Genomic DNA, 23,917 nt, shown 5'->3' with positions numbered 1-23,917 from the left:
AGGTTGCCGGCGATTCAACAGTCATCAAGCAGTCTCACCGCCCACAGGCGCCACAACCCCGGTGCCGTACTGGCGGGTGAATGGGCCCCGGAGGGGCTGATTTATATTCCGTATTCCGGCATCCCAGTCCTTCGCCAGCCGCCAACCGCCAGCCGACCTAACAACCATCGGCTTCAGCCGACATTGAGTGGCTCATACATGTTCATTCCGCCAGATCGATGATGAGGGGGCCGAGTGCGGGATGTTGAGTGCTCATGGTACAAAAGACAACACTTATATGAGTTCAAGAAGACTGACTCCAGATATCGAATGCTCAGAGTCATACTATCATCCTCACTCAACAGCGAGCAAGCCTATCAAATTCAAACAACTTCCGTCCAACATGTCCACCACAACCACAACTACAATCGCCCCCATCTACGACGACGATAACCGCTCGCCAGCTTCTGCCCATTGCGTCTGTAAAAGACTCATGGTACGAAGACCTCGTGCGTGATGAGTATGCCATAGTCATGGGAGCGATACCTCGCGAGCGTGCCGACCAAAACGCCTCAGACATGTACCCGTACCTCGATGGCTTCAATCCAGGCTTCGACCGCAACGACCCTAGCACAGTGCAAGCAGACAAACTGCCCCTGATCAACAATAAGGGCATGTGCATGCGCTACGCCGTCAACCACGAAGATTTTGCCTGGAAAGTCCGATCCGAGGCGGGCGTCATCGATGCCTTCACCAAAGCCTACCAGACCGAAGACCACATCGTATCCTTCGACGCCGTCAACTTTGGATTCTCCAACCGCAAAGACCTCCCGCCCAACACCTCATGGCCGCATCAAGACCAGGACCGCACCAAGCCCGGATTCCGATGTTTGCAAGGACCTACTGCTCGGGGACTCGGCACGCCTCACTACAACCTGTCCTCCAAGTCCGCTAGGCCATGCTTCTGCGCATACACGTGCTACATGCCCCTCGCAGACGTGACGACCGAAGACCTGCAGAAGAAGAAAGCTGCATTTGAACGTGAGCAATCAAAGATCATGTATGGTATCGACTGATTGGAGCACCTCGAATCTTGGATAAGTGCGCTATCTTCGCCGATGAGTCTCGATCTAGTACGCAACTCCACCGATCGGGCCTCATCTGCTTACGACTTGTCGTTCCCATTTGCTGGTGGTTTGTCAGCACATCATGACTCGCACCATATACAGAAGATCGGTAGACGGTTAGTGACTTTTAACTCCCGCCCAGACTACCCTGCCAAAGGTTGTCGAATCAAGGAGGTGGAGTGTCATAGCTTCGCGGATACGGCCAGAGCAAATGCCTTCTTCGCTATGGCTTCTTCTAGTGAATACCTAGCAAATACAATATCCTTTCGCTGCCATTCTTAATTCTCTGTGCTGTTATGCCGAATAAATCATCGTGTGAGACGTAGTCGCCAGTAACTATCTTACGCCTAGCGGACACTTACTCGTTCTCCGTAGTCCGCCCTTTCCAAGGATGCAAATCACGTGGTCTTGCAGCCTCCACGTCACGTGCCACTACTACACGCCAGCGTATCTACGGCGCCCGTCCAGAGTGATATTATACGATTGAAGAACCGAACTTGTGGCCCTATGGTTTGCTCGGGGGTTCGATCTCCGCTAATTGATGGTTTTAATGACGACTTCGTCTATATTGCGTTGCCACTGCTGCTGACGCTGGGACTTGTACGCTGTCGTTTTGGACGCTGCAAGAAACGATCTTGCCATAATCTTCATACCCCTAACCTGGCAGACTTTTCGAGTCCTGCGCCGGACAGGTCGACTTTTCCTCTCGCGTGTGGCTTTTTTTGCGTTGGGAGGCTGGCAGGGATCTTGACGCGTACTCTTTCATCGACAGCTATGAGCGAATTCGACATTCACTTTCGTTGTGTTATATATTACGGCAAACACGATATGTATGGTCTAACCGTGAACGAGCTCACTGAGCCTGCCGCTCGAGGCAGAATACTCGCCACCATCTACTTGTTCCACTCGTGGTGGGCATCCAGCTCAGCGATGTAGCACACTCTCTCGGCATCAGTCCTCACATGCCGAAAATCATGCAGCGGTCGATCGACGGGATAACACTGCTAGAATGGACCGGTCACATTACAACCAGTGCATTGACTGCCAGACCCCTCTCGTCGCGAGAAAGAAGCGGAGATATAACCTGCGACTGATGGGACGTATTTCTCAGCGAGCAATTTGCATGAGGGCCGACTCTCACTTCGCTGCTAAGTAATCTCGAATTGGTGCTTTGTGAAGCCCCTCCGTATGCAGCGCGGGCCGAGGGTTCGTAGAAGGCGAAAGGGTGAAGCACTTATTCGACACGCATCTCTCCCCTGGAATTAATGATTCGGAGGGCGCAGATGATGCAGCTGCAAGACTGCCCCAGCAAGAAGCATGAGTCGAAGACTTAAGTTAGGGCAGTCGAGGGCCGCAATAATAGATGTTGAAGATTCAGCCGAGATGCCTGCAGACGTGCGAGAGCAGAGGGTTAGTCGTTCCGTGAGAAGCTTGTCAAGACTACCTAGCAGCGCTCAACCGCCGAAATCGGACTGGTCAGCAGGATAATCCCTGCCATATTGAAACCATATATCCTGCTTCAGCGTACGCTGAAGCGGTGGGGTGCATTAAGGTAGACACGGCAGTCAATGAAAAGCATAGCATGTCAATATCAAGCACTTAGACCTTCATACCCCAGTGTGGTCTCCTAGAAGGAAGTCTAATGGCGCAGCATGGTCGAAAACATCCGTTCGCGCCGTATTGAAGAAACTGTTCCCGGACCGTCGAGTGGATTCCCTCCTTGAGGAACCCTAAGCCTCTAGCAGACCTGGGAGCTTTGCTGGACCATTCTAGCAGCGGCCGTAAACTTGAAAATAACAGTCAACTGGGCCAGGACAACTACGACCAATGGTTAATAAACGCTATTCGGAAACCCGCAGCAACACGTACTGAGCAGCTTCCCTCCCAAAAATCACGTGCCACAGATACTTCCATTACGCGGCCACTGTGCGCATCATCTTTGTCCATATCCATTACCCAACGACGAATTTTGATGTAGTCCGCCACCGGCCTCTCGTGGATCTGTTCCCTCGTGACTGCGAATTGAGCGCAACAAGGCGTCCTTACCTTCGTGTACAGCAGCTTTTCTCTATCCTCCAACGAGGAGATGCCTGGGATGGAGGCGGGGCCAGCGCGATTCTGACAGACACAGGGGTCGATGTCCCATCGAAAAACTCCCGCCAGACCTCGCCGTTGATATGTGGATTAGGCCTCGAGGCCCTGTTGCAGCCTGGATTCCAGTTGCATCTGAGGTTGACATAACCCATTTTTTTGACATAATCCAATCAAAGGCTCCGCGTAGCGGCCACATTAATCGTGCAACGGAGTATCCACGTGCCATGCTTGGAAGAACCCGTTACGATGTGCATGTAGGAAGGCAACTATGGAGGGAATACTAGAATTATAGTTGTCGATGATGTAGCTCAAATATGCCAGGGCCTCGCGTCCTTTGTCACGGGCGTATTGAGCATGTCGCTATGCTCCCCAGGTGGTTGCGAAGGGTTGACTGTGTAGATTGCATGTTTCCAACTGCGAGCACATGCAGTTTAGCATAACCAAAACCAAAACTGTGAGTGGGCATCGTCTGACTTACTCTGGCAAATCCTCAAGCACCCAAGACACATTCTCTTTCTCGAGAGCAGGTATAACGATGATCTTGTCCCCACACATAAATCGACTGCGATACATCCTCCCATTCTGCTTCATCACAAGATGGGCGACGATGTCTACAAAGGCTCACTTACAGAATGGCGACGCCTGGCATTAAAGCTAATATGACACCTCGACAACGATTGCTTCAACACCTCTACATTGGCTATCGGGCCATAAAACCTCATCCTTGGCCCACTGCCTTATTATCGCACTATTAAACAGGTAGTCCTGCATACGCACACTTGCATACCACGTATACCACCCGATTCGAGACCATAGTATCATTCTACCCAGCGAACCCCAAACTCGAAAGAAGTAACCTGCGTCCATTTCTCTCACCAACCATCATATATCAGATCCTGACCATCAGAATGCGCAATCTCCCACAGCTGATGTTGAATCGGAATCTTTTGAATGCCCAGATGTAGCACTTCCCATCCATCAGTAACCAATCTGTCTGAGATCATCCGCCGGTGGCATCGCCACCAAAGCGTCTCACTGCACATGTAGGCTACTGTGTTGCCCTCTGCTAGCTTCTTAAGCTCATCCAGACCTTCTCGGAACGACTCGCTACTCATGTAGCCCGCGTAGTTCTTGAATGCTTGAACCCTAATCGCCGTGTGGCGTTCGTTCTCTGGGCTGACTGACTTCGGGCGGCGGCCGCCCAGGGACTCACCGGCCCATATGTACTCGATTCCCGCTGCGCGTAGGTCTGATGATGTTGTCAGGGTGTCGCGATTGAATTGAGGATTTGTGCGAGAGCGCGGAATGGAGCGCACGTCGACTAGTTTTGTGACTTGGGCGGATCGGAGAAGACTGGTAAGTTCGGAGCGTGAACGTGTGCCGTGGCCAATTGTGAAGATGAGAGGATTACTAGTAGCGCGGCTGAGCGAGCTCATGTAGTTTTCCTGACAGGATTGCGCTTCGGTGAAGATTCCAGCGCTGAGCAGTTGGGGTTTAGAGGGCTTTTCAACAATCTTGTTACGTCGTCGTCCAGGCGAAGTGCTCGAGCCATTGTGTTTGGCATTTGGCCGCGTTCGCACTTGTCTGGATCTAAGCTTTTTATGAGAGCTCGGGGATTTTCTTGCCATCACGTATCCTGAGCAAAAGGACTACGCTTCGTGCAGGTTCAGTCATAGCGGCCAATGATTGAGGAAAGCTTCTCGCAAAGCTATAGCATCACTCTAAGGATAAAATCTCTAGCCCGCAGTCTCAATAGTCGCAAGATGGCAGCTGCCGCATGTCAAGGCGAGGTAAATGCCCTGTGCTCAACTCCCGGCCAGCGCCAGCCGGAGTGAGACGGCACCTGCGACTAGCCCAGGATGGCGCTCATGTGATCATTCGAGCAGCGGGGTGTCCAACAGCGAGTGGCCAGTGGGAAGGTTCAACTCCAAACCACTTTGGAGGGTACGGAACTGGGTATGCCGCGGAAATGCAACTGCCGGGGAGTTATCTACGTGCGAGAGATAGGCCCGTTTGCCAGGCTTCCAGGGCCGGAGTCAGACGCTTCAAAATGAGCCAATCTAGCATAAAGCTCGCTCACTATAAATCAAACTCTGGATGAGACCATATCACGTGTCCCGTTTTGTGTCGCAAGGAGAAATTGTATCACCTGCAATGGTCCGGCACATGAAGTTAGCTTTCATCAACGGACATACGCTCGCTGCCAGCATGAGCCCTATTGCCTGGGCGGCGCAGGAGTTGATGCCCATGCCTCTCTCTGGCTCAGACTGGAGTCTGGGTGAGCTGTAATCCTGGCTATCTTGTCGTGTGCCAAAGGATCCAGGTAGCTTGGCTCCCAACGAATGAATGTGACAGCATTCTGGATACAGTAGCGAACGCCCGGAACAGCGGCAGGTTGAGATGGCGAGGCTCATTAGGAAACGTTCCGGGAATCTACATGTATGAGCCATCATATGCTTCTCGGGGGATCGATGTTGTTGTCTGGCCTGACTCTGCATTCTGGAAACCTGGTGGCTTTTTCCCATATATACTTGTTGTATACCAGCAGTTACTGCCGCAGAACATTGTTTGGACCTGCGCGCCTTGGAGAAGCATCGTATGATGATGTAGACACTTCTCCCGGACACCTGCTGCCATCCGTTCTACCGTTTCGCATGCCATCATCGTCTTCCGTGACTTTCGTTTTGCCGCATACCCGCGGCCCTTCTACTCCGACACATGATCTTGGCGACCCGGGCCCGGAGAATCCGCCACTTACAGCCCATCTAGTTTCTGTTGTCCATGAGCTTAACATGTAGGGAGAAAGCATCTTCCGCGGGAAACCCATGGCTACGGATCACGGCGAGTCCGAAGGTTTCAGTCCCTTCGATTCCCCAGGTGCATGTCCAGTGCCTTTCATTGAGCAGCGGCAGTGGCTAACATTCCAGAACAATCAAAATAGTTATATTCTGCATAGAACTCGAAAACAAACGTCCACACTTCTGAGATTGCTTTCATTTCACCCACTTGCAATAGCCAATCCACAATCTAGAAGCGCCCTTCCGCAAAATCACCACCGCCATGCCTATTCAGATACCCGAGGCCGAAAGTCTCATGGATTTATTCAACCTCAAAGGCAAAGTTGTCGTCGTCACGGGTGCATCAGGACCAAGGGGCATGGGCATCGAGGCAGCTCGAGGGTGTGCAGAGATGGGAGCAGACGTCGTAGTCACGTACTCTTCGCGCGCCGAAGGCGGAGAGAAGAACGCCCAAGACCTACAGGAGAGGTATGGAGTCAAGTCCAAGGCGTTCAAGTGCAACGTTGGGGACTACGATAATGTCATCAAGTTCGTCGAGGACGTCATCAAGGAGTTTGGCAAGATTGACGTCTTCATCGCCAACGCAGGTCGCCCAGCCGACCGCGGTGTTCTGGACGGCTCCAAACAGAAGTGGGACGAGGTTATTGCCACCGATCTCAACGGTACCGCATACTGTGCCAAAGCAGTTGGACAACACTTCAAGAGCGTGGTACCGGCAGCTTTATTATTACCGGTTCGATGTCCGGACACATTGCCAATTACCCACAAGAACAGACTTCTTACAACGTCGCCAAGGCCGGCTGCATCCATATGGCAAGGTCCTTGGCCAATGAGTGGAGAGACTTTGCTCGTGTCAACAGCATCTCGCCAGGATACATCGACACCGGCCTCTCGGACTTTGTTGACCAGAAGATTCAGGACTTGTGGAAGTCAATGATTCCAATGAACCGTGACGGAGAGGCCAAGGAATTGAAGGGAGCATACGTTTATCTAGCCAGTGATGCTAGTTCGTACACCACTGGGGCTGATATCGTCATCGATGGAGGCTATTGCGTTCGATAAACACGTAGGCAATTCGAGAGGTAGTGAAGATAAAAGGAGAGCATAAGGGTGCGCAAGGCCGAAGCTTGAGGGCTTTAGTACATTTAGTCAAGGTTACAGAGTTCAGCGCAACTTACTGCAGTAGATCCTAGAGGATCAGTTGTGTTCCAGAATGTCCAAACCCAAGTGCCCGTTATGTTTCTATGACTTGATTTAGGTTGAAATGGTACCTGCCAACCGCCGACGCAGTCCTCGGCTGGGCTTTTATCGCCTGGTCAGTACGACCAGATCTTGATTCAGATAGCAGAATGTGGCGCTGCCGCGGTCGGACAGTCGAGCGGAGACGGAGATAAATGTGCTGACCGCATGGGAGGATTCGCAAGTCACCCGGACGCGCTGTGATCTCTCTATCGACGCTCCTGAAGAGATCATTTGCAAACCACAAATTTCCCACGTGCTCATGGGTGGCTTTCAATAAATTCCCTTCTTGAGGAGGTCCAGCGTGATAAATGGATTGAAGAATCACAAGACTCGTCTTCACCTTTCCAAATTCAACCGAGGGTGCAGTGAGCTGCAGCAAAACATTCAACTATTGAAGGCGATAACCAAGTGGAAGTGGTAAAGCGCCGTCATACAAGTCTGGTTTCGGGGTGGGTAGGTCACCGCGAACGGCTCCAGGTAATTGTTTAGGCGGTCGGATGCATAACGAAGGTGTTTTCCCCCTTCGCCCGCAATTATAGACATGTTATCGGCCTGTGCATTCACTTCATCACCGGCTCTTGTACCTTTTTCCCTAAACTCTTTGAAGTCACTCTCGGATAGGCGCGCGGAGATAGAGATGATCGAGATATGCGTAAAGCGCATTATATGTCGACCCTATTTCCGGGCTCGCCAGCTTCAGAAGTGTCATCACGCTCGTATCCCTGAGGATAGATGCCACCGTCAATCAAGTTCTGCTTGGAGTTGAAATCGTAAGAAAACCTGCCCTTGCGGGTTGGGTGCTGAATGAGCGCTTTCCAGCTTGAATTGGACTGGCTCATGGTGTTGCCGTGATCAGGCCGAATTGCAAACTACAAGAACACCACATAACGAGACATATGTTCTACATTACTTTACCTGGGTAATCCTAGCCGCCAGTACATTCGTGCCGGCCGTCCGTGCCATGTGCCGTCTCCTTCGTTGATCTATTGGCAACGATATGGCAGCTTTTCGAATCTTTCTACCGAAGAGAAGTGTGTGAAGCTTTCAGATGAATCTGGACATGCCATCTCAATTTATAGAAAGATAAAATCCGCATTAGCTTCTGTCTAACATCCTTTTCAGGACTATAAGGCCTCGGAGGATGAAGAGATCTTTGACTATATCTATTGCGGCGTCGACCATGGTCTGATATCACCTACGGAAGTAAGCGGTGTGCAACCGCAAAGCCTATTCCTGCGTCTACTCTTTAAACTGTGGCCGCTTTTACTTCCAGCAAAAACATGGAACGAACGTTCGGTGCAAAAGTTGGGTCTGGTATGGTTGTGCGAAGAACCCCCTTGTTGCATTGCTTTCGGTGCCATTTTTCAGAGCATCAAGAATGCGTACAGCAGGCAAAACAAGCGGGTTTCCAAGCAATGTTGGCCAGTGGTAGTTGACGAAGTGCATCAATCGGGGCTAACTCTATCGAAGTATTCAGGGGTGGCCCGACCTTGTGGGATGGCGTGGTAGCCGACCAATCCGTAACAACGCCAACAGAGCTCCGGAAAGACGGAACGAGAAATACCGCCAAAGCCAGAAAATCCCTTCGGGCCGTGGGTTGCCCCAATAGATCTTCAACCACGTCATAGCCTGGCCGTGGATTAGACTAAGCCGTGAAGATAGACTAGGGGTGACGGCCTTCCACCTGGAATCAGCTCAGCGATGCCCGTGACGCGACGTGGATCGCAGATCCCAAAGGGCCCTCCTCGGGCCAATGGGAGTCCCTTTAATTTGGCCGCCCCTGGGCCGAAGTGATAAGTTGCAGGGTGACACGGGATCTTAAGTGGTCATCTGGATTCGGAATGTACCTGTACTATTCATTCTTATTGCACTGTCGAAGCTCGAAGCTCATGGCAGTTTCACCCAGCCTATCGTAGTTGACATGTGACAGCCCCGCAGATGGCGAGCGTCCCTGGAAAGTAGTAGACGTTGACGCAGACCCGGGAAAAAAAGGTCCCGTTCTCTCGTTCCGTATTTGTGATTCCCGTGCCTTTTTCGTCTGGTCCGAGACATTGGGCTCTGACAGCACCTAGGTGACACTCCACAGCACGTCATCACTTCCGAGCTTGCGGCCACGGTCAATCAACAATAGTCCCAGGCCGAGCGCCATGCAAGCTTTTTGGCTTCTTATCCCGTCAGTCCCGACCTGGCCACATGGCTAAATGGTTTTGGGATCTACAAGCCTCAACGGGCTGTACACACTACAGGTGGGTAGGAGCCCCCGTAGCCATGACGAGTGTTGACAGAATCGACACTGCGACTTCTGTTGTTTGGGCCAAGGCTGGCCCGGCCCAATGAGCGTGATGGAAGATTGCAAAGCAGTCGCATCTTGGTGACTACATATATAATGTTTCGCAATCCTTGAAGGATGTATGTTTTGGGAACCACAAGAGTGAAGATGCAACAGCTCAATTCCTCCCCGATTTCGTCTACAATTTAGTCCAAATGGAGATGAGAAGGATAAGCAAGAGCTCCTCTGACGAAGCATTGCCCTCACAAAGGAGGAAGCCCCGAGTAAGACGGGCATGTGACGAATGTCGTTCAAGAAAAACGAAATGTACCGGCGAAAAGCCCTGCTCATTGTGCGTCGATGGTGATAGAGGTCCGTTGCACTTTTTTTCTGTCCGAGCGGAAGACTGACAGTCTCTCAGAATGCACCTATGATCAGCCACGATGTCTAAGGGCTTCAATGGCCGACTATGTTCGGGCGTTAGAGACGAAGAATAAGCGCTTGACAGAGCAGGTCAGCGACTACATGCCAGCGGGTAAGGAAGTAGCCGATCAGTCAGGGCCACGTCGACCGTCACCTTCCTCGAGTGGAGAGATGGAAATCCAGGAAGACGCCTCGGCGGACGGTTGTCTAGAAACCATGATCGACGGGACCGGCCAGCTCCGACAAGACAGGCGCGGAAGCTATAGCTACCATGGCCATTACGCTGGCCTCACACTCTTGGAACGAGTCCACGCATGCTGTCGACAATTTGTGCCTGCCTTGACCAAGGATACTACTTCTGAGATTACACAGATATTCGACCAATCGGTCCCCTGGTGTAGACAATATCTTCCTACCCGGCCGAAACTACCGGAAAAGGTTCTCGCTCGGAATCTCGTCACTGTTGCTCTGAACGATGCTTGCTGTCTCATGACCTTTGTGAATAAGGTAACCTTTGATCGGATGTTTGAGCGCATATACAGCATTGATAGAGATCACTACCAGGAGGCGGACTTGAGGTTTCTCGGGCTGTTCTATGCAGCGCTGGCGGTGGGATCTCTGTTCATCTTTGGCCAACAAGACAGAAGTGAAGCCAACACATCTGCTCAGTCAGTTTACCCCTGGGGCGTGCCTTAACGCCTTACATCTGACCTTCCAATAGTCACGCTTACTTTCAAATGGCTCATGCCATGATCGATCCAACCCAGTGCAGAGACCTTGCGACAATTCAAGCTATCATCCTCCTTATCATGTACCTCCAGGCTTCAGGGAGACTGTCCCATTGTTATTCATACTTAGCACTGGCTGCAGGGTCCGCTACACAGATGGGCATTCATCGGAAACATACCCCTGCCTCTTTCGATTCCGCACATCTCGAGACGAGAAAACGTGTGTACTGGACGTTATCCACGATGGATGTCTACCTTTCCAATATCTTGGGTTTGCCACGCACAATGCCGGAAAGCGTCTGTGACCAAGACTTGCCCGGACAGTCTCCAATCGAGTACGCAACCCAAGCGCAGCATAACTCGATCAAATCACCTTCTCCTCCCTTGCTATCACTCGCCAATCACCACATTGGACTTGTTCGCATCATGTCCAAAGTAGTTGATTTCTTGTGCCCTACGAGCGTCGAGGCTTCGGAACAAAATCGATACCGCCGTGTTGAGGCCATCAAACTCTCGCAGATCGAAGCCGAACTAGCTCAATGGTACAGGGCACTTCCTCCGATGTCGGAAGAAATTGGGTCCAATGGATACGACCAGATATGGTAGGTTGTATGAACCAGGAAAAGCTTAGTTTGGTGACTCACGCGTTTATAGTATCCATCTTCGCCTCAGGCTGGCCTACGCGCACGTTCAGCTGGTTCTCTATAGACCCTTTCTGCACCACATCATGGGCAACAAACCAAAATCGAAAGCAGCGATGAGGTCGTACGCTTGTGCATCCTCATGCATCACAGCAGCTATGCAAGTGATTTGGATAGTACGGCAACTGCACCAGCGCGGTTACGCGGTTGCTCCCTACTGGCTGGCGCTTTTCATGACCTTGTTTTCGGCCCTGACTCTCGTTATGTTCGCTCTCAGTAACGAGGGCGGCGCAACGGTGGATGAGGCATGGGAGGCTATCAACTCCGCCGTGTGGTTGTTCACCGAACTCAGCAGTACCAGTTTCATCGCCGAGAAATGCGCTGCTGTTTTGAAGGTACGTTGTAGATAAACACCCCAGTCACAAGGCCTAGCTCAAGGGATTTCCCACTGAAAAATATGGCTTGTAGGAGTTCACGACAAAACAGACCACATCGCCAACACATACAGCGTGTGAAGACGACCTCTCAATCTACGACAATGGCTGTAAGCCTCCATCTATCTTTTCCACCAGCAAAACATACAACTTAAGGGAGTCGCAGAGCAGTGACACTTGGCGCATAATATCAAGCTGGACAGATCAGTTGTCCGATATTGCTACAACTTGCTTCAGCCCTTCCGCGGATCTCCTGGATATGCTTGACGTCGAAGACCGGACTGCCGGTATGCCCCGCTTGCCTACGAATGATACCATCAGCGACGATAGTCCCTGGCTCGACGAGAGCCTGGAAATATCGACTGAAGCCAGCCTGGCCATGCAGAATGACGTCCGAGCATTTTGAACCATCCCGGTTCTCATTTCCGGCTCGCATGATGCAGTGACGAGGCGCGAGGCGAGCGCAACTTAAATGCTTATCAGTTATGATTTGAGGCTCTACGAGCGCTTGCAAGAAAGATCAATATTACGCCAACCACGGAGCCCTACTAGCTGTCATGACTCTCTTTCTAGTTGACAAATGCGTTCAAGCTACGGATATCGAACATCTTCTCAGGGTCTGGGGCAGCCTGGATCCCTGAGGTCTATGTATGTCGGTATGCACATAGGGCTCTACGGATTTATTGGCCGTGTCCGATGAACTTGTGTGGCCGGCTATTACGTTGAGAAGCTTCGTTGTGGTGTACCTATACAACTCAGTCACAGTCAACGATAAGTTGGGGGCTCCTGAAATGCTCGCTTCTACAAAAGCTGGGTCCAGTGACCGTTGTCTATGCCAGGACTTGCATTTTCACTCTAGCCTTCAATTTGTCCAGATCATCCCAACTGGCGACAGAATGCCTTCAGTGACCACCTGCAGTGACTGATCTGTGTCGTACCATTCGACCTAATATTCTGCTATCTTCGGGACAATGCTCGGAGCTCAGATCCTAACGCAGACGTTAGACATTAGCTCTATGAAAGCCGATCGTTCCTTGCACCATATCACCCGCCACAAGTGTTCAAAATTTCACCCCGCCCTGTCACGTGCGGAGGTTCGATCCTCGCACCGCAGCTTCAACGCAAGCTCTCCCTTTTTAGTTGGGGATTTACCAAATGTCAGGGAGAATTGTTTCTGAGACGTCGACGGAACCACGAGACAGATTTGGGCGTGGGCTGCTCAGATTGATGCTGGCATTTGTCGGTCGATAATGATGGCCAGGCAAAAGCCAAGCAAGTCTATTATGGTCTTCTGACGAGCCAACTCTCCGATATTGCTGCATCGTGCCTTGCCCCTCCTGCAACCCCGCTGGATGTGTCTCAGGAAGGAGGCCTGCCTGACGTGGTATCATTTGGCACCGAAGGCGCCGTTGGAAGCGACGATATCTGGCGACAAGCAGGCAGTATCTGCGGAACTCATATCAATCCACCCCACACGACATTTCAGCCCTTTGATTCCTCGCCATGGTGTCCTTTTGTTACATTGCATAAAATAAGTCCTAACCTGCAACTGCTGCTGGATTTCTGCGGCGAGGTGATGAGTCATGCACACGTTGCTTGTTGCTCGCCCATGGACTATTCCTCGGTCGTCATTACTGTCAAAGAACAGACCGACCCTTCAGGAGCTAAAATTGTGGGTTTCCCGGAACCATCTTCTTATACCAGCGATAAGTCGACAGCACCTTTGGTATTGATTGAAAGGGTGTAGAGCACCAGATGAGCCCAATAATAGTAGTTCGTATCGATTACCGAGAGTGCTTCAGTATATTTGACCGACAATAAGAAGAAAAAGGTGCAGTAGGGATGGAGGATGTGCATGCATGACCTTTCTGGGGTCCACAATCGATCTAGCTATGGAGGCAGCATTGATTGAAGGGGGGCATTCGTTCACGAGGTCTTCTTCCCGCTCGAAGGACGCGGGTGCTACTTGCTGCGCATTATACTATATGCAACTTGCAATCTGCAACACCTTTGTAAAAGGCTTATATCATGCTTGGTGAGTCAAGGGACAGCCAGCATGGACTAAAACAATCACGGACGCAGGCAGTGATCATATCAATCCTCGTCATGAAAGACTCAACCTTGTTCCAGAGGCAGGTCGTGGCAGGACCAGGATTCAGGGGATATCCACTGCAGGTTGTCAGTAGCAGTACGGGATGCATCGTCTCTGCGTGGAGCGGCACGTGGCACTGGACTATTAGCATGTAAATGAAAGGAAAGACCAGCGCAGTGTTGTCGACGACAAAGCGGTTTTCAGCCAGTCACGAGCACAGAAATATTCCCGGCCATTATATGCGACATACCAACATACATTGATCCTGACGATTCCGTTCAGCCCCTGTCCCATGTTTTGATATGTGCCTTTACGTAACGAATGCATCAACAAATGATGTATCCAAAGCCATTTGAGGCCTCCGCGGAATACAAGCTGTACTAGCCCGGGAAGCCGCAGAAGGACACTTCGGTGATCAAGTCAAATGGCAAGGGATGTCTGCTGAGTCGTTCACCCTGACCGCCACGCCCCATAGGATCTGCGATTCCCATAGGTTCAAATTAAAGCACTTTTAGAGCTTGCGTTCCGCGGAACCGAGGAGTTGGGCTGATCCGGGTGATGAGCGCCTACGCTAGCGGTAATTCGCGCTCCTGTCGCAGCAATCAGGGATGGTGTTTTGTTCGCCAGAGTTTGGAGAGGCGTGTTGCTGGAATGACATTAGACGCTCAAAATGAACTGATAGAGTGTAGAGTTCGTTCTTTGCAAGTCAAAGCCTGGACGGAATCACACCAACTTTCATTCCTGTCGCGGCCGAACTTCCATCGCCTGCCATGGTCGTGCACATTGAGGTAACATTCGTCAACGGACTGACGCACGCTGCTAGCAGAGAAGTCTATTTTCTGGGAGACGCAGGAATTGATGGCTATATCGCTCTGAGCGATCAGATCGACTTTGACTTCGACAAAGTCATACTTTCTTTAGAAGGTTTATGCCTCCGGCGCCGGTGGGCGTGACCCATTCAAGCCGCTTACAAAGGTCAGGAATCTTGATTAACACTATCCGGTATTCAGGCTGGTATGCAGAGACTCTTTGCCAAAGGGCGCAGAAAGTACGGTTGGCATCCTCAATCCATCCACCTTCCATACTGAGCTTCATCCTAGCTGCTGCAACTGAACGACGTAAAGAGAGCTACAGATTTCGTTGGGAACCAAGGCCAAAGCAAATGCCTTCGAAAGTGCTTTTTCCATTTCGACATACCCAGAAGTTTGCACTACGAGCTTTTAGGCCAAAATGACGGATACCTTCGAGATCTTCCGGCGTCCTTCCCACGCGTCACGCGCGATAGAAGGACAGCTCTGCTGCGGGAACGTTGTGAGGGAGATTGCAAAGTTGCATATATGCTACACGTGCAGGTGCGCGCTCGGGACGAGGTGGTAGCAAGCTGCTCGCGTCCTGTCAAGATCATTCCCACGCTGGAGTCTCGGCCGCCTACTTGTATCGCAGACTTTCCGGGTGAATACGCTCTGGCAAAGTCTCGACACCGAATTCTACCGTTACTGGCCAAATACCATACCAGGGACTTGCTGCTCAAAGCGAGTGAACCGGCACCGCTCGTTTTGGGTCACATTATGGACCCTGTCTCATTCTCCACCACCTTACATCTGACGCAAACGAGTCATGCACGGACAGATCGCCACGAAGTGAAACCACGGGACGCGGTCAATTGTCGATCCACCTGTGCCCTAATGTCCTCAACATTTATATCAAGCGTCCCGCGACAGAGTGCTCCGACACTGCTTGACCTGTCTACTTCGGCCACATTGAGTCGGAATTTCCAGATCTGCGCTAGAACGAAGGCCCCAGTATGTTTCTCGAATTGGAAAGAAGTCACCTATACTTTACGTGGTAGGAGAATCCAGGAAGCTATCCTTCCTTCCACTAATAGTGCAACAGGCGAGAATGATGCCTGCAAGGTCACCACACAATGGGAAACAGAAGCCTCTGTGGCTCTCGAGTTCGGCAACAACAAGGTCATAGTTCCCAGTTTCGAATCTTCCTTGCTTTCTCAACGTTACAGTCTCGACCTTCATGTGTGGATAGCGGAGTCAAGCCGTTCTAGGTTCCGCCTGGTTTTGCCGGTGCAGATATCTTACGGCACCAATACAGACCGTGCTCCTCGGAGGCTTGCAGGAATGGATTGCCCTACGTATTTTGTATAGGTTGCCCTTGTTCGTCTCCGCTAATTGCAACATGTTGATTTGACTACTCCTCGATGCACCTCACTCTCCATCATGGTTTCCGTCAGGTTTTGATGCAAGCAGGAGTGCCAGTACCTTAGCGGGCCTGCTTCTTCGGAGCGTATGTAATGCCCACAAGTTGGAGCCCATCCCCACAAAAGGGCTGCCAGTACATACTTCTGAATCAGGGGATACCTGTCTGCGCATATCTTTCTATGATTCCTCCGTCAAGTTTCAAATACCTGCGATGCATCAGCCTTGATCTGAAGTCCTTGTCAAGCAAACTCTTTGTTTCCGTAATTCCACATGAAGCAAACACCGCTTATTCTGCAGCGAGATTGACCCGCGTCTTGAAGGTTAGGCTTGGTAAGCCCCCACTGTATTCGTTCATCCTTGGGACCGCGGAGTCAGTCAGATCCCAACATGTAACCACGGGAGACTTTGCGGCCTGTCTTGCCCGATTTCTAGGCCTCGAACCAGACAAAAGGGGCACGAGAACCACAAATACGGAACAAAAGAACAGAATGTTTCTTGGGATCTGCTTCATATTGACTTACCTCTGGGCATTATACACTGTGATTCCAGCCTGCCCAGGTTGGCACTTGCCTACTCCGACAGACTGGCTGAAATTGGCATGAGTTCCGACAGAGCACTAAGAATGAATAGTATTGTACTTTCCGGATTCAAATGTCCACTTAGGATTCAGTGCGACCCAGTGCAGTTTAACACTTAACGCCGAAAGTTCCTGCCAAGTGCAAATGACCTCCCATTGGCCAGAGAGGGACAAGGGCGTCCATTGGAGACCGATTTCCCAAGCTCGGCTGACACGGTTGACGTTTCTTTTGCGGCTCCGCAAGTACGGGCGTTGCAAGACGTGACCACTTTTCTGCTGTAGAGGTATGCCAGCTTGATGGGTACAAAGACAAGGCATCCTTCCAAGAGCAGGTCATTAAACATTGGCTGCTTGAAAAAGATAGTCCTTTGACAAACATTTATTGTAATCATGGTCTTATCGCCCTCATCTCAGACATGAATCATTCCATTCAGTTTACGCCATGGTTAACAACGCCGCTGGCAATGTTGAAGACCTGTTAAGCTATTTCCCTTCACAAGCAGAAGCCGACTGGCCTGTATTCGGTTAAAACACCGGTAAGCCTGGAACATCACGAGCCACAACTACGTCAGCGGAGCTGTCGTTTGTAATCGACATTTCGGGCACGGCCATCTTTCGTTTCCCCAAAGCCGTTTCCCATAACCGACAGTGACTTCTTCCCCATCCCAAATATCCCTTCTAGCAACGATTGCGAGTCGGTATTTACCCGACACCCTCTTGCCCTTGAATTCGACAGTGGGCTCGCAGTCATGGTTCATCAGTCTGAAAATGTTACTGATCTCAGCGCAGTCCACCTGCGCGACCACAGGCTCGAAAGGGAGGTCATCCCTGAACAAATGCATAACACCTTGCCGTCACGGATAACTGCAGAGCGTTGACCGGTAGATTGTTTCGGCCTGATGGAAGCGTTAAGCTTGCCCGGAGGGTATTTACAGTCTCCTCGTCATGCGTGTTGGCGTTCAGGGAAAAAGCAGTGAGATATGCAAGTACTGTACATAAGTCCTCTCTCTCTCACACACACTTCATAGGGCAAACACAAAGAGGCCTCCTGGACGAGCCTAAGATGCTCTTGCTGGGCACATGGCATTGTTGTGATAAACTACAAGCAGGCAAGGGAAGTGGGGTCGCAAACGGGCGATGATTTGCTTTGTGAGTTTTCCGGGGCGGCTGGTTCCCTGCGCTCTCATTGAACCGCTTCAATATTCCGACCCCCGAATATGAGCGTGCGTTCGGACACCGCACCCACCTGTGCAAGGATACTGTCACTGTAATTCTGATGATCACGTAGATCCGGAAGAACTGAAGGTATTCAGCATGCGGCAACGAGGTTCTTCTGAGGGACGGTATCGACACAAACTGCGGCTCTATGGTGATCTGCGCTTTCTTCATATACCGCTTTCTCTGGATGAAGATCATAGGTACGGCAAGGCTCTGCATGTCGATTGACTGCAAGTTTCAATTGTCCCTGACTTAGTGCCTCAACCGGTTCCTATCGAGTCTGGTTGCGAAAAGAGACATCCAAGCTCCCATACTTCTTGTCATGCCACGTGTCGTCCTTCAGTCGCAGTCCCACGCTCATACATAGTGTTATATCACTTTTCCCCGTCAAAGGTAGTGTTATTGTGGGACGCTTCAGGTGATTACCGCACCGCAGAAGTGCCATCGTCCGCGGGAAGGTCGCCCTCACCCTCTGGGTCCTGGTAGGTGCCTTCTGGCTTCGTCGCGCCTCGAGTACGGCCGCCCTTAAGAATGTTGATTTTGTCGATGGCTTCCTTCTCGTCTTGCTCTAGACGTCAGTGTTAGCGATATCTTCATTCAAGAAGAGGAAGGTTCGACGATCAGTGTACCTAGCGCCTGATTGGAGTCAGGGTTGCGCGCATCGTTGGGTTGTTCCACAGGAACTTCATCCTTGACCACGGGGACCACCTTGTCGTTGGTTGCATAGGAATTGTCGACGGTGTCGCCACCTTGAGGGATGTCGTCGGTGTCGGTATTCTGCTTGTCGAATGCTGCGTCGGCGTTGGTAGACATGATGTTGGTTTGTGGACGGGTGCAGCTTTTGTGAAGATTTTTCTCAGTCAAGGGTGGAGGGTGAAGAGAGGATAGATTGAGCCACGGAATCTTCTGGCTGCATGAGGACTCTAAACATTTCCGGGCCCGAATGAGAGATGACATCAATATGTCGTCACGACAAGATGAATGACCTTTGCTGGGTCAATGTTCCAACTATCAGGAGCAAACAGTGAAGTGCCTCGGAGTCATGTCGTGTGGAGATACATCCAAGTAGTATTGCAAGGCTGGGAATTTGAGTGCCAGAGGAGTACCAGTTCCTGAGCCTGGAGCTCGCGAGATGCATAATTTCCAGCCACAAAAGAGCAATGTTTCGTTATTTACTTGCTATTTATTTGTCGAGGTAATGTGTAGAAGGCTTGTGGCCTTCCAGTATCAGCACGAAGTTGAGCAGCTTTGACTGACTGTACAGCATTCCCATGAACAACATCAAGCTTGGTCCAGTGAACCACGCGGCCTGTCCATGATGCCCTGCAGGGCCGTCCCTTCTCCGCGAGCTGGGTATTTGTAGACTCCATCAGGAACTAATCCCTCCTCTTCCCCTCAGCCTGACGTGGGAGATTGATCGCAAGGTCGAAGAGCAAGCGCCGGGCTATGCTGCTGTCGGTGCAAGATGCACCTACGTTGGAGTAGGAGGCTCAACTCTCCATGGAGGCCAGAGCCGGTTGAGTTCAGATACGGTCTTGCTAGTGACCCACAAAATCTGCTTGATGCTCAGGTGGTCAAGATGGATGGTAGCATCATCTGGGCTAGCGAAGAGCCCTGACCTTCTCTGGGCATTGAGGGGTGGCGGAGGAAGATTTGCCGTCGTGACCTGCGTTCAAGATGAGCGTTTACAAGTATCCCTCGTCAATATACTGTGGTCAGATTGTTTATCCGGCCGAGGCACTCCAAGATGTGGCTCGACAGATTGCTGCATTCTGCTCACGGTGTTCTGACCCCCGGCTGGCGCTGCATTTGTATTGCTTGAACCTGAGCATGGGCGCTTACGCGGGCAACGAGCCGAAGGCAGGCCTGGTAATATTTGTGTACGATGCTCGTGGTGAAGAACACGGGAGAAGGGCAGATGGCTTCAAGTGGGCGCTCGATATGAAGGGAGCAATGGCCATGACCACGTCTGTGAACCTTCGAGGGGTCAACCAGCAATTTGGTAAGTGTCAGCACGCGATCGATGAGGTGACGGCTGATAAGCACATGCAGACAGCCTGAAGACCATAATGGGTGTTACAAACACCTGGCAATGTGGGGCTACCCTGTTTGCAATCGACGAGGATTTGATATTGCGGACCTGGAAATGGTCCGTTGATCTTTTGCAAAAGGAGCCGGGACTGGCACGGAGCACATACGTACTGGTCGAAGTGATGCAAAGGGTGGATAGCTTGCATCTTCTGGTCAGCTGGGGAGTAAGGTCTTGTTCTCACAAATTCAGGCGGCGTACCAATCTCTGGGCTATCCCAGCAAGGAAACTGCCTGGCCACATACGCGGAACCAACATAATCTCCAGTTGGGTGCAGGTAGAGGGCCTGGATCCAGGGAAGGAGACGCCTTGGGTCGACAGGCGATGGCAGAAGGGCCATATGAGATTGATCCCACACATACCAAGGCCGACTATTTTCCAAACTCCCTGGACGACTATGTCGACGCAAAAGAGGTAAGCCGTGTACTGCTGTCAAGAGAGAAGACCGGAAACTGATGCCTCGACAGGTTTTTGGCGAGAATTGGACTAAGGTTGTTGAGATCAAGAAGAGATATGACCCTCATAACAAGCTTGGAGGAGTCTTTGCAAAGCAATAAACCTGGGCTGTCGAAGCAAATCGTGTTTGTTTGTAGTAAGATGCGGATGTCGTCTGTTGGAGTCTCATCTCATGGAAATGCCATCGCCCAATGATAGTGAGCTGCGGCTGCGGACAAAACACCACTTCGATGATTTCGTTCTTCCAAGATCCTGCCATTCATCTCCCATTCACATGCATTACATGGTTCAGCGTATAATTCCTCACCAATAAGGTTTGCGTGCCGGTTTGGCCATCGTTGCGGCCACAAGACATCGACGTTGAGAGGTCGCCTGCCTGACCAAGCGCACCGTACTTTTGCAGAAGATTCCCGCTCCCCATCGTGAATGCCCTTGCAATCCTTCAAGCTAATATATCTAGACCCTCCCCAGCGAGCCTGCTGAACTCGAGATTCCCGTGCCATGCCTGAAAGAATCAAACTTCGATCTTTGATCCTCGCTGGCGGCAAATCGTCTCGGATGGGCTCACCCAAATGCCTTATCCAGTTCCCTCGAACATCGGGCACCATTCCTCTTATCCTACAGACAATCCTATTGCATCACGAGTTCCATCGGCGTCGTCAAGAGCAGCAGCCAATCACCATCTCTGTGAAAGATGAAGAACAACTGGAAGAGGTTGAAAATGCACTGCAGAAACATCCAGATAGCCAATTGCTATGGCTTAACTACGTCTTTGACACAATACCTCATCAAGGGCCAACTACCGGTCTTCTTGCTGCACACGCGTCAGATGCAGGAACGCACTGGATGGTGACTGGGTGCGACTATCCGTTGCTCGAGACCGAGGCTCTTCTGCAACTCGCAAGCGAACATGACAAAACGCAAAACGCAATCACCTGCTTCCGAAATTCTGATGGCTGGACGGAACCGCTTCTCGCGATTTGGGCTCCTTCTGCTCTTAAGCGGCTCCTCGAAATGTCTCTATCAAACAGTCACATCGGCCCCAATCGCGTCATCAAAGCTTTCTCAATTGACGAAAGGGATGCTGGATCAGAGTCCACTTTCTCATCAGGGGTCTGCACTGTGCAGCCTTTGAAGGAATTCTGGACCCGGAGCGTGGATACTAAGGAAGATTGGGACGAGGTTCGAAAGATGTTATATGCTGCTCATGAAAAAGATGGGAAATAGTGGACAATTGCTCACACCAGTACGCACCCTAGCTCGGCCTCCATGAGTGCCTGGGCTGCAATCGCCGTTCATGAGTGCTTGACCGGGGACAATGGATGAGCCACCACATTATCGCCTTGCACCACTGAATGGACACCTTCGGGCACTTCCACCCAACAATCGGCCTGTACAAGATTGCCGACTTTGTATGACGATTGCTCTTCCAGAATCTCTACTGCTGGCCTCCCATTGTGTCCATTCACGACCTTGCACCATCTTGCAAGCCAGAACACCCGCAAGTGCTCTGGCTTTCTCCGACTTGGAGACATTCCAGAGCTGCATTCCTGACCGGAGTCGATTGTGTGCGACGTGTCGCCTCTTTGCTCAAAATGAGCTGTGCATACTATGGAGGGTATCAATGGCGATTCTCCACGAAGGACCGTCAGATACGGCATTACGAAAAATCGAAGTGCCATAGCTGTAGCAAGCGGATTCCCCGGCAGACCGAAAACAACAGTCCGCCGACGCTTTGGTATTGCTCCATTGAGTTCGTCCAACTCAACCCATGCGAACATAACTGGCAGTCCTGGTCGAACGTTGACACCATGGAAAATTACCCTTCCTCCCAAGCGATTCTCCACGACCGGTCTGACCAGATCAAACTTTCCCATCGACACTCCACCAGTTGTGATCAGGACATCGACTCCTTGCCTAAGAATCGCGTCTCGGAAACTTTCTTCTAGGGCCGCCTCCGTATCTTTGACGACACCCAGGTACGACACCCGTTGACGAGGATCCAATTCACGAAGGGCGGTACAAATGTAGGGACCGTTCGAATTTGGGAGAGTTTCTTCTGCAGCTCGACGTCCATCGACTGGATAACCATTCGATGGCAATGCATTGAGATCAATTAATTCCGACCCCGTGGAGACGACGCCTATCTTCCATTGTCTTGATTTCTCCAGGTGTCTCGAGTCCAGTTGACTGTGAGCTGCTCCATCCTCTGCCACAGCTACTTCATTGAAGCCGAGGCTGGCAAGCGCCATGATATGCTTCGGCTCAAATTTTTGACCGGCAAGGACTATCCGATCTCCTTTGACGATGTCACTAGCTGCGTCCCTCTTGTTCTGGTTTTTCCGCACATGTGCAAATATATCGATATATGCTTCTCCTTGACGCTTCCAGGGGTCTGGTTCATGGCGGGCCACATCCTCTACCTTGACAACAGCATCCAGCTGGGGATATGTACGGCGTGGAAATCTAGCCCCAGTCATTATTTCGACACAGATGTTTGATGCGTGCGAATTTGTTCGTCCATCCTTGGCGCCGTCAAGGTCTTCCTCGGCATCGACCGTGTCACCCGCGGCAATGATCGATACTACTCTTAACCTGACGGGATGCTTGGGCGATGCATTGGCAGTCAAACTTGAACAGACTGCGAAGCCGTCCATCGCGGACGTATCAGCCTTTGGTGTGGAATGTGGCGCTTTAATGGTATGTGCCGCAGTCTTATGAAGAGCATCCATCAGGGGCATTATTCTCACTGCTCCGGTCTGTCGACCTGCAATGGTTGTCGTTACGCAGTAAGCCCCCTCAGCGGCTTGGTCGTCGTTTTCAACATACGAGAGTTTGGCCTTGATCTCATCCGTAAGAGGGTGATCGTCCGAATCTGCTAACTGGCGATGCTCCTTTGCAGTCGACATTGCGCGGCTGACAGCGTCCACGTACTTGATGGGAGCATTATGGCTTCTAGCTCTGTAGTCCGGCTCTGCTGTTTGCTTCGTGTAGCAATGCTGCGAAGCGGAAATGCACATGTCGTGGAGCATGTTTGATCAGTCATCCACTAAGTCGAGCGAGGGACTTCAAGATGAGCTTTGAGCAGACTAGCAGATTTTGCACCACTGGTCCATACCTTACCGCTTGAGAATAGTGAGGAGCGATTCTTCCCTTTCCGTAGGCTCTGGCCGGTACAATAGTCCGCACATTTTCAGTGTCCTGGCGTTTTCGAAGACACACGCAACGTGCACGTTCTCCGCGGACAGTGAGACTCCTATTGAGACTGTCGCTCACACTGTTGCATCCTGCGCGGGCCGTAGAAGTTTGCGGATCAAAAATTCCCCACATTACCCAACACTTGAAGCTGTCTGAGCGCATGTTGACATCACAGGTCGGATCGTCGTGATGTCAGGGCATGCCCGACTCGACAACACCTACGCATTGACTCAGGCGTGCTCTGGATTTCCTGTCCGGAGTGGGGAAAGTCTCCCAATACTCATTGCAAATCTGTAACTAAGTATTGGTTGGACAATAACGTTCGGCCCGCGGAAGTCA

At 51.3% G+C, this 23,917-nt stretch overlaps 8 protein-coding genes across 8 annotated transcripts; 5 read left to right on the top strand and 3 right to left on the bottom strand.

Annotated features, from left to right (window-relative positions):
- Nucleotides 1-467: 467 nt before the first annotated feature.
- Nucleotides 468-1,055, top strand: PV06_11401 (uncharacterized protein; the record flags this gene model as incomplete). Its single annotated transcript, XM_016413067.1, has 1 exon — nt 468-1,055. The coding sequence occupies exon 1, from the start codon at nt 513-515 to the stop codon at nt 1,053-1,055; it is 543 nt and encodes a 180-aa protein (XP_016256567.1). The 5' UTR covers nt 468-512.
- Nucleotides 1,056-4,072: 3,017 nt separating this feature from the next.
- PV06_11400 (uncharacterized protein) lies at nt 4,073-4,828 on the bottom strand (the record flags this gene model as incomplete). Its single annotated transcript, XM_016413066.1, has 1 exon — nt 4,073-4,828. The coding sequence occupies one exon, from the start codon at nt 4,826-4,828 to the stop codon at nt 4,073-4,075; it is 756 nt and encodes a 251-aa protein (XP_016256566.1).
- Nucleotides 4,829-6,260: 1,432 nt separating this feature from the next.
- PV06_11399 (L-xylulose reductase) lies at nt 6,261-7,060 on the top strand (the record flags this gene model as incomplete). Its single annotated transcript, XM_016413065.1, has 2 exons — nt 6,261-6,731; nt 6,773-7,060. 2 exons carry the CDS (start codon nt 6,261-6,263, stop codon nt 7,058-7,060), a joined length of 759 nt encoding a protein of 252 aa, XP_016256565.1.
- Nucleotides 7,061-14,597: 7,537 nt separating this feature from the next.
- Nucleotides 14,598-15,986, top strand: PV06_11398 (uncharacterized protein; the record flags this gene model as incomplete). The annotated part of the gene is made up of 4 exons (XM_016413064.1): nt 14,598-14,751; nt 14,808-14,875; nt 14,928-15,672; nt 15,721-15,986. The coding sequence occupies 4 exons, from the start codon at nt 14,598-14,600 to the stop codon at nt 15,984-15,986; spliced, it is 1,233 nt and encodes a 410-aa protein (XP_016256564.1).
- A 1,879-nt stretch (nt 15,987-17,865) lies between these two features.
- PV06_11397 (uncharacterized protein) lies at nt 17,866-18,701 on the bottom strand. Its single transcript, XM_016413063.1, has 2 exons — nt 18,465-18,701; nt 17,866-18,403 (listed from the first exon to the last, which is right to left on the bottom strand). The coding sequence occupies exons 1-2, from the start codon at nt 18,646-18,648 to the stop codon at nt 18,258-18,260; spliced, it is 330 nt and encodes a 109-aa protein (XP_016256563.1). The 5' UTR covers nt 18,649-18,701; the 3' UTR covers nt 17,866-18,257.
- An 811-nt stretch (nt 18,702-19,512) lies between these two features.
- PV06_11396 (uncharacterized protein) lies at nt 19,513-20,481 on the top strand (the record flags this gene model as incomplete). Its single annotated transcript, XM_016413062.1, has 4 exons — nt 19,513-19,837; nt 19,888-20,090; nt 20,117-20,338; nt 20,392-20,481. The coding sequence occupies 4 exons, from the start codon at nt 19,513-19,515 to the stop codon at nt 20,479-20,481; spliced, it is 840 nt and encodes a 279-aa protein (XP_016256562.1).
- Nucleotides 20,482-20,881: 400 nt separating this feature from the next.
- Nucleotides 20,882-21,607, top strand: PV06_11395 (uncharacterized protein; the record flags this gene model as incomplete). The annotated part of the gene is made up of 1 exon (XM_016413061.1): nt 20,882-21,607. One exon carries the CDS (start codon nt 20,882-20,884, stop codon nt 21,605-21,607), a length of 726 nt encoding a protein of 241 aa, XP_016256561.1.
- Nucleotide 21,608: 1 nt separating this feature from the next.
- Nucleotides 21,609-23,518, bottom strand: PV06_11394 (uncharacterized protein). The gene has a single exon (XM_016413060.1). It carries the CDS (start codon nt 23,410-23,412, stop codon nt 21,676-21,678), a length of 1,737 nt encoding a protein of 578 aa, XP_016256560.1. The 5' UTR covers nt 23,413-23,518; the 3' UTR covers nt 21,609-21,675.
- Between the last annotated feature and the right edge of the window lie 399 nt (nt 23,519-23,917).

The sequence above is a fragment of the Exophiala oligosperma genome, assembly GCF_000835515.1.
Source record: "Exophiala oligosperma strain CBS 72588 unplaced genomic scaffold supercont1.30, whole genome shotgun sequence".
NCBI lineage: Eukaryota > Fungi > Ascomycota > Eurotiomycetes > Chaetothyriales > Herpotrichiellaceae > Exophiala > Exophiala oligosperma.
This window is presented reverse-complemented; position numbering and strand designations above follow the sequence as displayed.

What these genes read in the sequence shown, in the direction of transcription:
- PV06_11394 (XM_016413060.1), bottom strand. Translation starts at nt 23,412, where the DNA reads ATGCTCCACGACATGTGCATTTCCGCTTCGCAGCATTGCTACACGAAG.
- PV06_11397 (XM_016413063.1), bottom strand. Translation starts at nt 18,648, where the DNA reads ATGTCTACCAACGCCGACGCAGCATTCGACAAGCAGAATACCGACACC. An exon ending in TGACTCCAATCAGGCGCTAG is followed by an intron (nt 18,404 to 18,464) that starts GTACACTGATCG and finishes ACTGACGTCTAG; the next exon opens with AGCAAGACGAGAAGGAAGCC.